Source organism: Delphinapterus leucas, chromosome 6 (assembly GCF_059928025.1).
Source record: "Delphinapterus leucas isolate spDelLeu-1000000601 "Yukka" chromosome 6, BTC_Dleu_Yukka2, whole genome shotgun sequence".
NCBI lineage: Eukaryota > Metazoa > Chordata > Mammalia > Artiodactyla > Monodontidae > Delphinapterus > Delphinapterus leucas.
Genome location: NC_143134.1, coordinates 66811861 through 66826952, shown reverse-complemented (window position 1 = coordinate 66826952; position 15092 = coordinate 66811861). Strand labels below are relative to the sequence as shown.

Sequence of the window (15092 nt, the reverse complement as noted above, 5' to 3'; positions counted from 1 at the left end):
AACTGACCGGGAAACCAGAACTCCAGTCTAGGGCAGCATGCTGGTAGGTTGCTCTTTGACATTTGGGCAGTCCGTTCAACTTGTCCAGACCTATGACTGCTTATCTGCTAAACAAGGTGCGTTGGACAAATTGATTCCCTCAAGTCCCTTTGAGTTCTAAAATAAGATGTCTCTCTGTGGTATTCTTAACCTTCTTGGATTCAGAAATCTCTGTGAAGATTTTAAGATAAATAGAGGCTTTGTGGCTCTCAGATTAGGTAGGAACATGCTCTGATGATCGTTCAAGCTGATTCCTATTGCTTCTACCTCTGATGTGCTGAGATTTTTTTGGTGTGAGTGATACTTCAAATCTTGATTAGAACCTGGTGGGATAAAAAAATAAACAAATTCAAAAACAAGAGGAGGGGGTAGGACTAGGCTAGTACGCAGTCTATTCAGAAAAAGCAGCTTTCCTTGAATTGTGGAGGCGAGAATCAGTAAGAGGCAGCATTAGAGGGAAGGGGGGATGCCATCCAGGGCTCCAGAAGACAAACTACTACAGCATTACAGAGCTGGAGATAGACCTCCAGTTCACTGGCTGACTCTGTTCCAACTTACAGTGTGGCATCAAAACTCCAGCACTTTTGTTTCCTTTCACTCTGCAAACGCTCTGTGAAGTTTGTGTCAAAAAGAAATTGTTTTTTTAGTAAGCCAGTTTATTCCCTGTTGTAAGATGGAAGTACTCGGGATCCACTAGAGCACAAAAGCTATCTTCTATTTAGTAAATAACATCTCCACCACTTCAATCCACAAATAAAAAGAAAAACTCCAACAACAACGAATTTCCAGTTAAGACCTAGATTGTAATTTTTACTACCCACAATGCAGAAAAAACTGTTTACTTTGTTTGCTGACAATGGCAAAACTAGAGAACAGAAAATAGAAAAATGAAATCCAATAATAACTTACTAGAAAATTTATTTGATTTCAAGGGACCCAGGCCTGCTTTCTCCTTCACTTACACCACAGCAGCCACCCACAGCTGCATCAGAACTAGCAAAATGAAGGATTCTCTTCGCAACATACCAGAAAAAACTAATGCTTCTTGCAAAGGCACGGTGTATTATCTGCTAAAGTTTCCCCGGATGTGACTGCAGTTTGGCAAGTGACCCTCCATGTTTCTACCGTATGTAGGACAATTTGTTTTAGAAGTGTGCGTTGCTCTGTGGGCACTGCAGCTCATCACCACAATGAGTTAATGGAAGGGATACGTTTCAAAGAGCTCGTGAACCCAGCCTCCACCCTCTCGATGTTCTCCGTCCTCTGCTCTCTGGTTTTCTATTCCTCAGCACTGCTGAGGAGGCTGGGTCATGAGAGTGGCTACAGCGAAGGATGTGGGCGATTGGATTGTCTTTGAATGCATTCTAAGATTAGCTACACGTGTTGGGGACTTATCAGCACTTCTGACAGAGGGAACTGATTTCTGGTTAGGGGGCACTTTGCCCTGAAATATAAAGCAGACTTTGGGCCACCGAAGCATGCCTTTTCAGCCAAGTCACAGAGTTTTGGTCTACTTAGCTTATGTTAATAAGGATGCAATTATTGTAGGGCTTTATTCAGCAATGAAGTAGTCAAAATGAAATGCAGAGTATGACGACAGGAGCTCTGTCTGTAGGAAACTCTCAGAGCCCCAGTCCCCTCATATATATATCCTAAAATACAAGCAGCACTTTCATAACCTCCTTACCCAAAACCCCTGTGAGAGTCAAATGAGTCAATGCATTTGAAATATCTAAAATACCAGTGGATGCTACTTGTTCTTATGATCGATGTGATAAACAGAAATGAAATAAGCCTAGTCATTCCTAAATACTCTACTGACAAAAAGTAATTCCAAATCTGGAAGGCCCCTTCCTAATTCCTATATTAAAAAAAATTAACGGAGAGGACAAAAATAATTATTTTTTAACTTCCCAACCATGTACAACCTGTGCCTATATTCTAAAAACAGAGCCATTCCGCAGATGACTTAGGTTTCTCTGCAGCATCAGAGTAATGAAGTGTAGATTCATTAGCACAATCTGCATAGATGTACAATACAAATGAAAAGAAAATCCCAATAACTGAGCTAGAGAAATGGAGATAAAAAGAAACTCATAGAGCTTTCTGAGTTACCCTTTGATTAGCTTCCTGGGAACAAGAGTAAAGGAAAAAACCAACACAACTAGCCATCCCTTAAAAATGCTTTTTCTCTTTTCTAGGTAAGAAGCACCACAGGTGCAGGCTGAGGTAGGAGCTGGGGAATAACAGATCCCCACACCACTTGCTCTGCTGCATGCAGGAGAGAGATGCCATTTAAATAGAGAGTGGCATGGACATATATACACTACCAAATGTAAAATAGATAGCTAGTGGGAAGCAGCCACATAGCACAGGGAGATCAGCTGGGTGCTTTGTGACCACCTAGAGGGGTGGGATAGGGAGGGTGGGAGGGAGGCACAAGACGGAGGGGATATGGGGATAAATGTATATGTATAGCTGATTCACTTCGTTATAAAGCAGAAACTAACACACCATTGTAAAGCAATTATACTCCAATTACGATGTTAAAAAAAAAAGAATTAACTTGAAAACTGAAAATGTTAGAGAAATTGAGCTAACTCAGCATTTGATGTTCTGAACAATGTGAGAAAAATGAACTCAACCAATAATGGGATGAGATTTAGCCTTGTTTTCTTTTTTTTTAAGATGAGGCATGTATTCTAACCAACTTCCTTCAGTAGTTTAAATAGAATTTCAAGAGCAAAATAAAACAAACAACAGGTGCCCACAGATTAGTCATTAGTGTCTGGGATTGGGGGAGAGAGGAAAGAGAAAGAGAGAGAGAATGAGAGAATGAACCAAGAGGGAGGAAAAGGAATCATATTTATTGAGTCAATGTGGGAAATATCATGACAGCTATTCTTTACTGAGGAAAACAATTTTAATTCTTTAATGTTAGTGCTTCATATGGAACATTTATATTCACTATAATTAAACGCTTATTAGAAAATGTTGGCTAGATGGTATTAACTGATTTTCCTGTGTTTGTTTTTGTTTGTTTTTACTTACTGAAAATATATCAGGTTATTAGATATGGCCTGTTAAAAAAGAAAAGATAACTCACAGCATGGATAAGATGTGAAACTGGAGAATGTTACCATGTGCTGACCGCTGTTTTAAACAAATCGGTAGAGATTTACCTTTCAACACTATACAGAAGAAGCTAAGACAGGACTTAAACGTAGAGCACAAGTGTAGTGGCAGATGGTGAACCGATAGTACAGGGGAATATCAGTAGTTTCTTCTCTTTACTTTTTAAATTTAGATTTATCTTAGGGGCAGTGATTCTGTGAGCTGCTTCCTCATTTTAAAGGTGCTAAATTGTGCATCTCACAGATAATGAAGTTGTTGTAACATCATCTATATTATTTACAGTTGGAGTTGTCTTGAGTTGCTCCTATTACATAAATCAAACAGCAGACGATACATTTTGGATTTCCATTTAAAAGAACACATTCTTCCTCTTGTTGAAATTTGTAATGCTATTATAGGTCTCGTTTCCATGTATCAAGCACCAATATTTTCTTCTGCTCCACAGACTGCTGCAAATATATGCAGCTTTCTCATTTGGATATTATTAATTTTCCCATAGATCATATACAAAAGAAATTCCATCTGTGGATAAAAGGATCTATCAATAGTAGTAACACAATTCATAACAGCAATGATAACTTTAATAGTTCCCAATATTTATTAGGCATTTTCTTTGTGCCAAACACTCATCTAAAGGCTTTACATGCATTAGTTCATTAAATCCTCCTAATAATTCCAGGAAGCAGGTATTACTATTAATTCTATTGCACAGATGAGGAAACCAAGGCACAGTAACTCGTCCAAACAATCTCTTCAGAAGCAAGATGATTTAATAGGAAAGTAGTTCTTGAAAGATACACAGGCCCTTGTAGGAAGGTACCTCTTCATTATAGAGATGAAGTGAATAAGCATATTTATGGTTTGAAACTAAATATATTCCCCCAAAACTAGAAAAAAATAAAACAAACCCATATTTTACTAAGCTGCCTTTATCAGATTAACAAGCACTGGTGTTAAAAAACGCATATGGCATGAAGCGCTTTATTCGTTGTCATTTCTAACTCTTTTAGATAAGACCATTTGAACCTGGCGCAGTAGGAGAGACACATACCAGCCAATAATTCTATTTGAGTAAACCCTCTGGATTAAATGCGTGGGGCTTTTTTTTCCCCTCAAAAGAGTAATCTCTTAATGTCCAAGATTTACTATTTATCTATGATCCCTGGATTTAGAATCAACCTTCAGAATTTTCGGAATAGCAGGAAGGATCTTATACATTCTCATTTTAGGAAGAACCAGAACAAAAGACCCAAAGTCAGGGGGCCCTAAACTGGAGAATGGGCTTGCAAAGAGATTGTATGTCTGTGAACTCTATGATATTAGTATGCAGATAAAGTGTGTAGGTGCCTTTTCTTTGCAAGTGGGATTTAAAATGTTCATCAGATTCTCAGAAGGAACAAGCTCCCCCCAAAGGGTTAACTGAACTAAGTTACATGCCCAAGGTCACATAGCTGCTAAAACTGGGATTTAGTTTCTGTCTTCTTATTTCGTATTCTTCCTAAGATACCTCAAAAAGTAATATTAAACAAATAAAAAAAAATCCACCAGAAAGCCATTTATATATCGCTTGTTCTTTGGAAAAATTCACTTTGACGGAAGTCTAAGAACACAGTTGAAGACCTCTGGCTCTAAGATTTCTATCGTAAGTGTTTCACAATGTATATTTCAAAATTCCTAGACAGTCATCCCAGCCAAAAACGGCAGTTTTTGAATTAGGTTGATATGTATAGGCTCGGCCAGTATGATTCAAAGGTGGCTACAGTCTTAAGTGACCTATTGGAGAGGAGAGGCTTCTTGAGTCCAACTGACTCATGTTAAAATTTGGCTCTGCCAGTAACTAGCTAATGATTATAAACAAGTTACTTGACTTTTTAAAGTTTAACAGTTTCCTTGTCTATTAAATTGGATGATAACAACTAGCATTTGAGGTTGTTCTGAACACTATAAATAACAACTATACATGATTTTATACACTGTGTGTAAAAATCTATGACATGATGCCCAACACATGGTAAATACCAAGACAGTCCGTCATGTCTATCATAACGTCTTGTCTTTGTTGTCGAATTTAAAAGGAGGGTTTTGAATTTTGCTCTATATTTAGGCCTGGCCAACGATTTTAAAAAGTTCCATGTCAACATGACTTTTAAAGTGAAATGTTAATTAAAGTCCTACTAATAGAAATGTAGTACTGGCAGCAGTGAAGAGTAATTCTATTTTACAAACAAAACAAAACAAAACTTTTTTTATCTAGGACTGTAATAGATTGAATTTTTGATAGTTACAAGGCAGTACAATTAATAATCTACCACTAATTGATATTCCTGAGTTTATAAGAAGTTGAAGATATATAAAAAGATATTTGCGCTAAGTAGATCACCTGTGAGGGACAGATGTAATGTTCTGCAATTGTAGGACTCTGATGCATTTGGGTCACTGATGATTCCCCCTTTTGTGTCACTGCCTCAGAAAAGTTAGGCCATAAAGAGGGAAATGAAACATTTAATGTGAAGTTCGTGTTATCCATGATACCAAATGATAAAATGGACTTTTTAGGTAAAAAGGCAAGGCTGGGTGTTCGGATCCACGCTAAGCTACTTAGTTACGGTCACGTCCTGTATCAGTAGGAAAGCAGTGTGAGTGATGTGGACCTATGGAAGCCTGGATTGAGGAATCAGAAGAGCTCAATTCTAACTTAAGCTATATTAATTGTTCACCTTTTACACTGAGACAGTCAGGGCTGATTCTCTGTTTGAGCCCCAGTTTTCTCATCTCTAAACGTGGATACCTGTCTGTATCAAAATATTTATAGTGTTGCTTCATCAGACTGTTGTGGGTACAGTAAATAAGACAGTTGATATGAAAACTACATAGAGCTAACTCGTATTAGAGAACTCAAAAGTAAAAGACATTAGCGCTGGGGAAACTGATACTCAGAGAAGTCAAGGTTACATTACTTAGTGACAGAGCTGTGACCCAAACTTGCTTTTCATCTTTTGGTTTGTCCATTTCTCTCTTTGTACTTTAATAAAAGTATACTTTCTGGACAACTTTGGCATCTATAAGATTAAGCATATTATTTTATTCACATGTAAATATTAGTTTCCATTTAGTCTTCTTTGACAACATTTATCTTAAATCATTAAAATAAATCCCATCATCCCTTTTTTTTCAGGAATTACTATTCTCTCTTAAGAACTGCTTAAACATGTTGGGATCCCAACAGTAACTGCATTGGTCAAAAATTCAATTGTATTTGCATACTGCTTACTCTCTAATTCAACAATTGTGAGCATTTTGTAATTAGGACTCTCTTGAATTTATTCTGCATTTTCCCCAGCATACATAAAACAACTGTCATTCGGAAACACGTCATGAAGTGTCGCTATTTTCAAGGGGTTCAGTAAGCACGTTGGTGCCCATATGCAGTTCCTGATTCTTTTAAGTTTTTCCCTTGTCATCTTTCAGTGGAAGTATGTTAAAAGTTTTGCTCTATTAAACCAAGATAAAGACAACACGAGTCACTGTGGCAACACCCAGTTTTTTCTGTGATGCCATCAGATCACCCTGCAAAGTAATATGAAGAGAGTGATCAGAGCACTGAGAGAAGGACGACAACAAAAACGCCCCAAATAAAACATGCAACCACAGTCATGTAAGTTATCGCCGCGGGTAGAACCTAAAACAAGCACGTTACATTTTATAAATTGCGCATGAAGTCACTTAACATTTTAATATACTTTAAAAATCTGGCTCTGTGTTATCAAAGCTCCCTTTATAGGAGAAGCCTCAGTTAGTGCTTCTGTGGTTCCAGTTGCTGGTATTTTTTCTGTGTTTAAGATATAGGATGATTGCTTTTCCCCTTAAATATCTACTGGCTAGGGCTTAGTCAAAGACAAAATGCTGTTCATGGCTGTAATCTAGATTAAAGCTTTCTGTATAGCCCGTAAGCTTCAATTAAATGCTTCTAACCTTTTGCACAACACTTAAAATTGAAAAGCTTTTGTTTTCTAGGTCATCTCTAGATCTAGGGTGTATTTATGGGCACAGAGCTATAAAAAGGCAGGTTTTAGTGTGATTCAACTGCTTTGGCTCTTATACTGTAAAAATAGCATAGGAATGAAATGTACATAGTTTCCAACTATCATAATAAAGGTACAAGGAGGCAGATTCTTTGTCCTTCGACACACTTTACTGTTAAGATGGTGGAAAATAACAGGTTAAGGAAAATAATGACAAAGCAGGGAAAAGTACACGGAAGTGGTAGTACCGAATGACCTAATTCTGAGTGGAAACGATGCTACAATACAGCAAAGGCAGAATGACAAGTTCTCTAGCCAAGATCATGCCAACTGGGTTCTCAATTTACATTCACTTATTTTATTTTTATAATTTACCTTGCTTCACTCATGACAAAAAAGATTTCTCTCCTCTATGTGTGACTTGGTTTACTTTCTTATTTACTCTGGATATGATTTAAGAGACTTGAGACAAGAAATTGCTACTATAGTTTTTTACATTTTAAGATGGGAGATAGGTAAAATGTAAACCCTATATGCTAATCATCCACATATACCATTTACAGTTTTTAAACAGGACCTCAAAAGAAGCAACTACCTATTTGACACTATCCTGCTTGAACTAGCATTGGGGGAACTCTGATAAAACTGATCAATTTTTTCAATATGGAAAAAAGTTAACTCCTGAACACCTAGCATCTTGAACTGGCTCAAAAAGGGATTAAGCCATTTTCCAACAGCAAAAGTAAAATCGATTGTGAGAATTTTACAAAATATATCTATGCCACATAATACCATTTTGAGAAACGGGGACTGAGGTATGGACTTGCTCAAATGCCACAAGGTCGTTCTTATTCCTCCAAAATTGGAATTCAATGTGTTGTTGCCTTTGGTGCTGACTGGGAAAGCTTCTAAGCAGAGTCTCACTTTCAAATTAACTTTGGATACTAGGGAGGCAGGTAGGACTTGGTCAGAGTTATGAGATAAAGTGGTGGTCATCATAGATTTCGGAAGCAGAAAAAAGGGAAAGGTACTTGAACAGCTATAGATGAAAATGTTTCAACTGTTAAGGTACTAAAAAGGTCCAGGTCTGAAGCTGGTATTATTTTATGTTTTATAAAACATCTGGAAGAGGGTAAGCAGTGACCTTTCAAGTATGAAGAAGCCACAAAGCTCTTCTGAATGCCAGTGAGGATGAATGTGGTATGTGGCAGTCGGTAGTCCAGGTTAGGATTTAAGTGACATTGTAAACTACGTTCTAAGGAAAGCAATCCAATGCACTACTATGGCCATAAAAGACTAACAAAATGCTGAGTGCTGAACATGAGCTCCTAAGTGTCTTTAATATGCCATGTGAGAAGGATTCATTATTGGAAAGGGGTGAATGGATAATAGTCTCCTGAATCCTTCAGAGAAGCTAGGTATACTTGAGGAATAATCCTCATCTTCTAGGAGCAATCATTCCTTCTGGAATAAACTCCTTACTACTACAATTGTGAGAGAGATTACCAAGCAGTCCACAAATTAGATGAGCTAGACATTTCTAATGTGCTTAATTTTTATTGATCGTCACATCACCACTCCTAACTTTTTGGCCGTTCCTAGTGGTTATCCAGAGTTATTGACAAACAAGCCCCTCACCATTTTTAAGTAACAGTCTATGGGCATCTTCCGACAGTCACCTGTTTATTCATAACCATCAGCAACCATCAGTAAAATGGGCAACCTCAATTTGCTTCCCCTATATAAACATGAACTGCATTATGAAATCTTTCATCCAGGGTAGAAGCAAGAAGGTAATGAGGAATGCCCTTGTGTTACATGGAGTCAAGGATATTGTGTGCTCAAGGATTGGTTTATTTGTATGAGAAAGAAAAAGTGAGAACAAGCAGCGCCTAAATCTTGTTTTTTTTTGCGTTATGCGGGCCTCTCACTGTTGTGGCCTCTCCCGTTGCGGAGCACAGGCTCCGGACGCGCAGGCCCAGCGGCCATGGCTCACGGGCCCAGCCGCTCCGCGGCGTGTGGGATCTTCCCGGACCAGGGCACGAACCTGCGTCCCCTGCATCGGCAGGCAGACTCTCAGCCACTGCGCCACCAGGGAAGCCGCAGCGCCTAAATCTTAAGTAACTATTTTCATAGATGGCTGAACACCTAGTTAAAACTATATTTTCACGCACATATTTAAACCCATGAAAATAAAGGTATAAATAACATCTGCATTTCCTTACCTTCTATTGCTGAGAGGAGAACTCGGGAATGATCATACGCGATTACATTTGCATATCTGTTCTTTGGTTTGTTTACTTCCAAGTTTGAATGTTCCCATGTGAACTGCTGGCCAGGGTCAATTGACTTTAAAAGAAAAACAGCACACATACATAAAATCAATACTGAATAACATCAGATTATAGGCATTTATCACAAGTAACAAACGATTTAAAAAGGAAATTCTGAAGCTACACTTCATCAAGACGACCCTAGCTGTGAAGCTGAACACTAATATAACCAGCATAAGATGAAATGATTAATCATAGGAAAAAACAGTGATAGTCACCAACACTGATTCAAATGGAAAAAAGAAATCAATATAGGTGTTCTGTTAATAGTGGAGAGGCAGGTTTTTTTTTTTTTTTAATTTTTCCATTTCCTTCTCTGCTGCTGTAGTTTCCAAGTTATCTTGGTTCAATATTCCTTCCAGTTCTCTAGTTCTGTGAACATTATTTTATCTTGCTTACCCTTTCCTATGTGGACCTAACCTTGTTCTTTAAGTTGACTGATCATTCACTGGATTCACTAGGCACAGGCTCTTCTTTCTTCACCTGCAGGCTTACATCTTGAGGGCAACTTAAAATTTTGTCTGTTTCTCCAAAACATACTATGACCACTATCACAAGGCAATTTGTACAATTCAAACAGTTAAGAATAACAGTAAAGAAGGGAGGTCAGTTAAATCAAATAATCTTCTTAGAATATTAATTTATAATCTAATGCAGATAGGATCTAATCGCTTCTTAAGTTATCATTATGTGTTATCATGTTTACAAAGTTTGCTTTTTATTCCTTATTTTAAACTTACTTTTTCTGATTTTTAATGTCTTTCCTTGATGCCTTAGTTCAACCAAAGTTGTTCAATAATCTAAAATAAATATTTCACAGATATAAAATAATATATAAAGTTCTTTGTGGTTAAAGCAGAACCATTATTTTGAGACTGAATTCAGGCTTTGATATAAAACTTTGGGGAACTTTTTAATGCCCTGCAATGTTATGGAAATCAAAATACTTTTTCTTTCATCATAGCATACTGACATTTTTTTAAGACATAATTTCATGGTATATGGAAATATGAGTTCAGTAATTATAGAAACATGATTTTCAATGATCAAAATCAAGTTTTCAGACATAATGATAAAGTAGGTTTATATACAGATGAAATTCTTTAAAAAGTAAACACACTTTGTTATGTTCATAAAATTTTTAACAGTTATTTTTGATACTGGATATTTTCCACGCTTTTATGTGGATATGTAGAACTTGAAATTAAAATATATCCAACAGCTGTTACAATATTAAGGACGCACACATTTGTGTTAAAATGGATAGAGTTCAGCACGGTAATAAAACTCACAAGTGTAATGAGTCAAGCCTATTAACAGTCATGAATAAGCCTCCAAACATACAAAAATTCTCAGCAGTATAGATTGCAGCTTCTCATTTACTAAGGATTATAAAACCCTTTTTCCTTTCTTAGCCTATGCTAATCTGTATATAAACTAGTCAATCATTGAACTGTACTCAGCAAAATAATTATCCACGTCTTAGAGTCTAAAGAATAATGTAATTAGGGGTCTTTCTAGTTCGCTTTTCCAGGGAAGCTCATCACCTCCTCTGCAGAATGTACTCCTCTCCAAGTATGCCATGAGCTAAAGGGAGTTGCAGCATTCAGATGCCTGGGTGGCAGCTCTCAAGTCAACCTTGAGCCTTCTCCACACAAAGCAGCTCCATTCAATGACCAAGGCTGCCTTAAAAAATTCTCAAATCCGTCCCAAATCTATCACTCCCTCAATCCCAGTCCTTCAGTATCTGATGTCTGATTGGAATCCCTTCTCTAAACTCTCACTCCAATCCATTCTTCATACCCAAGTAGACATTCTAAAGCACAGCCCTGGATAGGTTAGGACCCTGTTTAAGAACTTCCACTGGCTCTGGGTGACCTTCAGCTTCAATTCTGGAGTCCTTAGCCACCATCCTACCTAGACACCATTAGTCGTCTTTGCATCTACAAAGGCCTCAATAAATGGTTTAACAAATGTTTTTTAAATGAATTGAACTGATGAATAACTGTTGCTGAGAAAAGTTCATAAAGAGAAATCATGGAGTTAATTCCTTCTTTTAACATGGGAGTTAGAGAACGGACTATGGAAACTGCAATGTGCAGTGCATTGCTAGTTTAATACTTTAACATTCATTATCATATGGCTTAGTAATTAAGTACGTGATCCTGAAAGTACAACTACCACTGATAATCCACTTTACACTGATGAGCATTACTGAGTACATAAGCTTCCTACACATCATTCTCTAAAATATCCCAAGAAGCTCCTAAGCTCACTGATATACAGTCACTCCTTTGGTGGAAGACCTTACTCCCTCTGATGGCCTTGTTCCTCGGATTACGATCACTCACATATGTGTAAATGGCATGCATTTAATTAGACTAATGAAACTGCATCTACCAACTCAAAGACACTGTGAACTCATGTTCATTTCCACTCTTGCCACATATTTGCAGCCGTCTGCATGTTGTATTTGATACCCACATCGAAGAGTTTAAAAACCAGTAATGGAAACATAAGCTTGTATATCACATATGTTAAGGCTTAGAATGTGACCCAAGAGATAAAGACCTGTAGGTAATCGGATCATGATAATAGCTGCCAGGTCATTATGCTTTACATGCAGTATCCTGTTTAATTTTCACAAATGTCATGAGGTAGGTATTGTTGTTTTCTCCATTTTGCAGACAAGGAAACTGAAGTAAAGAAAGACTAATTCAATAAATTTTACTGAGGGACTTCTCTGTGGCAGGCATTTTGGAGGTTAAGTAATTTGCTCATACAGCTAGATTCATACATTTAGCCTCAAACCCAGGTTTGGGTGATTTCAAAGCTCACTGATGATTAACAGCTGGTAATTACTAAGCCACGGTGCTACTTCGCTATCCAGAAAGCCATTGCAAAGTGAAGAAGCCCAACCTATGAAACAGACTTCAACATAACTATCCTTTATCCCATCAGTCCAAATGATATTTCTTTCCAACTGATCATCCTGTGTGTATGACCAGGCCACCCAAGATGGCTGTTCTCTTGCTCTCTCTACTTCCCCTGCTCGACCACTGTCTGCTTCACCTACACCCTACTCACAGGACTGACCTTCCTACATACTTGCCCCAGGCCCCAGCTAGTGATGGTTCTACTCTTTAGATCAGAACATCTCCACCTGATAGCTTATCAAAGGGGCGGTGAGGGGCATGCCCCTCTGCTAGTTTCCCTGGTAACCAACAAAGACAACCTGAAGTCAATTCCCCACTTAAGTGGTAACCTCCCCTCCCCCCGTCACGAAGGCTGCCGCCCTGTTCTGCCCGCTGCTGTCTGCTGTCTGATCTTGGTGGGATGTCGCTCCAGGACCTCGCTTCTGACCTGTAAGCTCCCCCATTTATAAATCCACTGACGTCTCTGTCGCCGACTCCGGGCTCTTTCTTCAGTCTTGAAGCTGGGCAAGCACAGGCCTGGCAGGCCCATGGGGGTGCAGCCCAGCAACTGGCGGAGTGGCCAGGAGACTGAGGAAACTCCCGTGAGCGCCGAGATGTCGGGAAGGAAGGAACGGGGAATGGCAAGTTGTAGGGGCCATCCACTGTCAAGTGGGGCCTGAAAGTTACGGCTGTGATCCCGGGGTGGCCGGCCACTCATGTGGGACCCAAAAGTTGTGGGGATAATCCTGAAAGTTGCGGCAGAAATCCCCGGGGGGGCCGTCCACTAGTATGCGGGGGCCCGGCAGTGGCTGCCTTGATGAATGGGGCCCACCGAGAGAGTTCACAGAACTCTCACAGGCACCCCAAGGCCCTTGTGGAGATACTGGCCGCCGTTAAGAGTGGGAAAACAGTGGCCGCAGCTCGGGGCTGGCTGTTGGTTTTTGTATTAAGAAAGGCAAAGAGGCTGAGATGACAGCTGAGGCGAAGGTTAACTTAAATGTTGATTCACGTTCCTCTGAAAGTGAGCCATGTGAATGTGAGTGAATGATATGTATTACTGTCTATCACTGGTATTTGTTTAAAGTGAATTGGCTATTTAGAAACTGAAAGAAAATCCCTGAAAATGTCCAAGATGGGACTCTTTTGACATTCTAAAACTGTTTTTTTGCATATGCCCTAAGAGGAAGTTAGCTTTCTAGAGGGAATTGGTATTTCTCTTCTTGTGCCTTTGAGATGTAAATGATCTACCTGGGTTCTCAGGAACTTTAATCATCTGGTCTCTGAGAGTGAAGAAAAAAATAACAAAGAGGCCTTTTTAAACTCTAGCAGGAAAACTGTGAAATCTCTTTGTTTGTATAGATACATGTCTATGTGTACCTTGGAAATATGTCTCTGCGTCTAAATGGCATGGCCAAGATTGGTTTGTGGATGAGCTGTTTAATTGGATTAAGAGAAACTAAGTGCTTATATAAATTCATTGATATCTCTGTGGCTGACTCTGGGCTCCTTCTTCGGTCTTGGAGCTGGGCAAGTACAGGCCTTGTAGGCCTAAGGGGTGCAGCCCAACACTGTGTCATTCTGGGGCAATTACATAAGAAATCAAGATTTAAAAATGAGGTTGGCTTCACATGGATGATAAAGCAGATGGGATGCAGCTTGCATTTATACTCGTTTTACAAGGATCAAACAAACATTGATTAAATAATGCTGACTTGTCTTTGTGCAACACATATCCATCCATCTGTATCTATCTGTCTGACTGAATGTTTAACAACACACAGCATAGGTCATTATTTTGGAGCTTGTCAGAATGCTGAGAGCAGTAAACTCAGTAAAGAAGAATAACTACTGAAAGTAGATGAGGTATAAGAAGATCTTTTAGATTAAAACAAACCGGTTGAGGAAAATCAAATTTCAATTATCCATGTTAATGAGGCAAAGATATCATGGATCAATAAGACCCTAATAGTCAAAACCCAATGTTTAGGCTTTTCTTAGTGCTAATGAAGACACTGTTGCTTTGCTTCTTTGTTTTCTGGCTTCTCTTGTCGAGAGCTTTTTTTTTTTTTTTTTCCCGGTACGCGGGCCTCTCACCTCTGTGGCCTCTCCCGCCTCGGAGCACAGGCTCCGGACGCACGGGCCCAGCGGCCATGGCTCACGGGCGCAGCCACTCCGCGGCATGTGGGATCTTCCCGGACCGGGGCACGAACCCATGTCCCCCGCATCGGCAGGCGGACTCTCAACCACTGCGCCACCAGGGAAGCCCCAGAAGTTGATTTTCAGTTCAACCTTATAATTTTGGCCAGCCCATCTTAACCATGCATCTTCCTGCTGTAAGATTAAGCTGAGTCCACCCCAATATTATTCACAGCAATTTGAAATAAGCACCCTTTTCCTAGTGGATTCAATCATTTCTTGCTGTTAGTATTTGGTTTTCCTGAGCTTGACTCTCAGATTATCTCCGCTCATCCTTCTGTGTCTGTTTATCCAAACAACATTCAGTTGGGATCTACCTCCTTCTTTATCCAAACAACATTCAGTTGGGATCTACCTCCTTCTTGTCACTCAATTCAAAGTTCGACCCTCTTGAGCCAGAATCCTAACCAGGTCCTCTTCAGCCTCCCCTGAGAATTTTGCAAGTTGGAAAT

The 15092-nt window shown here is 39.1% G+C and overlaps 1 protein-coding gene across 1 annotated transcript in view; it reads right to left on the bottom strand.

The window, feature by feature from the left end:
- Positions 1-12725, bottom strand: part of LOC149748968 (receptor-type tyrosine-protein phosphatase delta-like) — a 77910-nt gene extending 65185 nt beyond the window's left edge. The window contains exons 1-2 of the mRNA XM_089912630.1: positions 12693-12725; positions 9422-9545 (exon numbers count right to left, since the gene is read on the bottom strand). Coding sequence (XP_089768756.1) covers positions 9422-9545; positions 12693-12725 — 157 coding nt within the window. The remainder of the gene's footprint in view (positions 1-9421; positions 9546-12692) is intronic.
- Positions 12726-15092: the final 2367 nt, after the last annotated feature.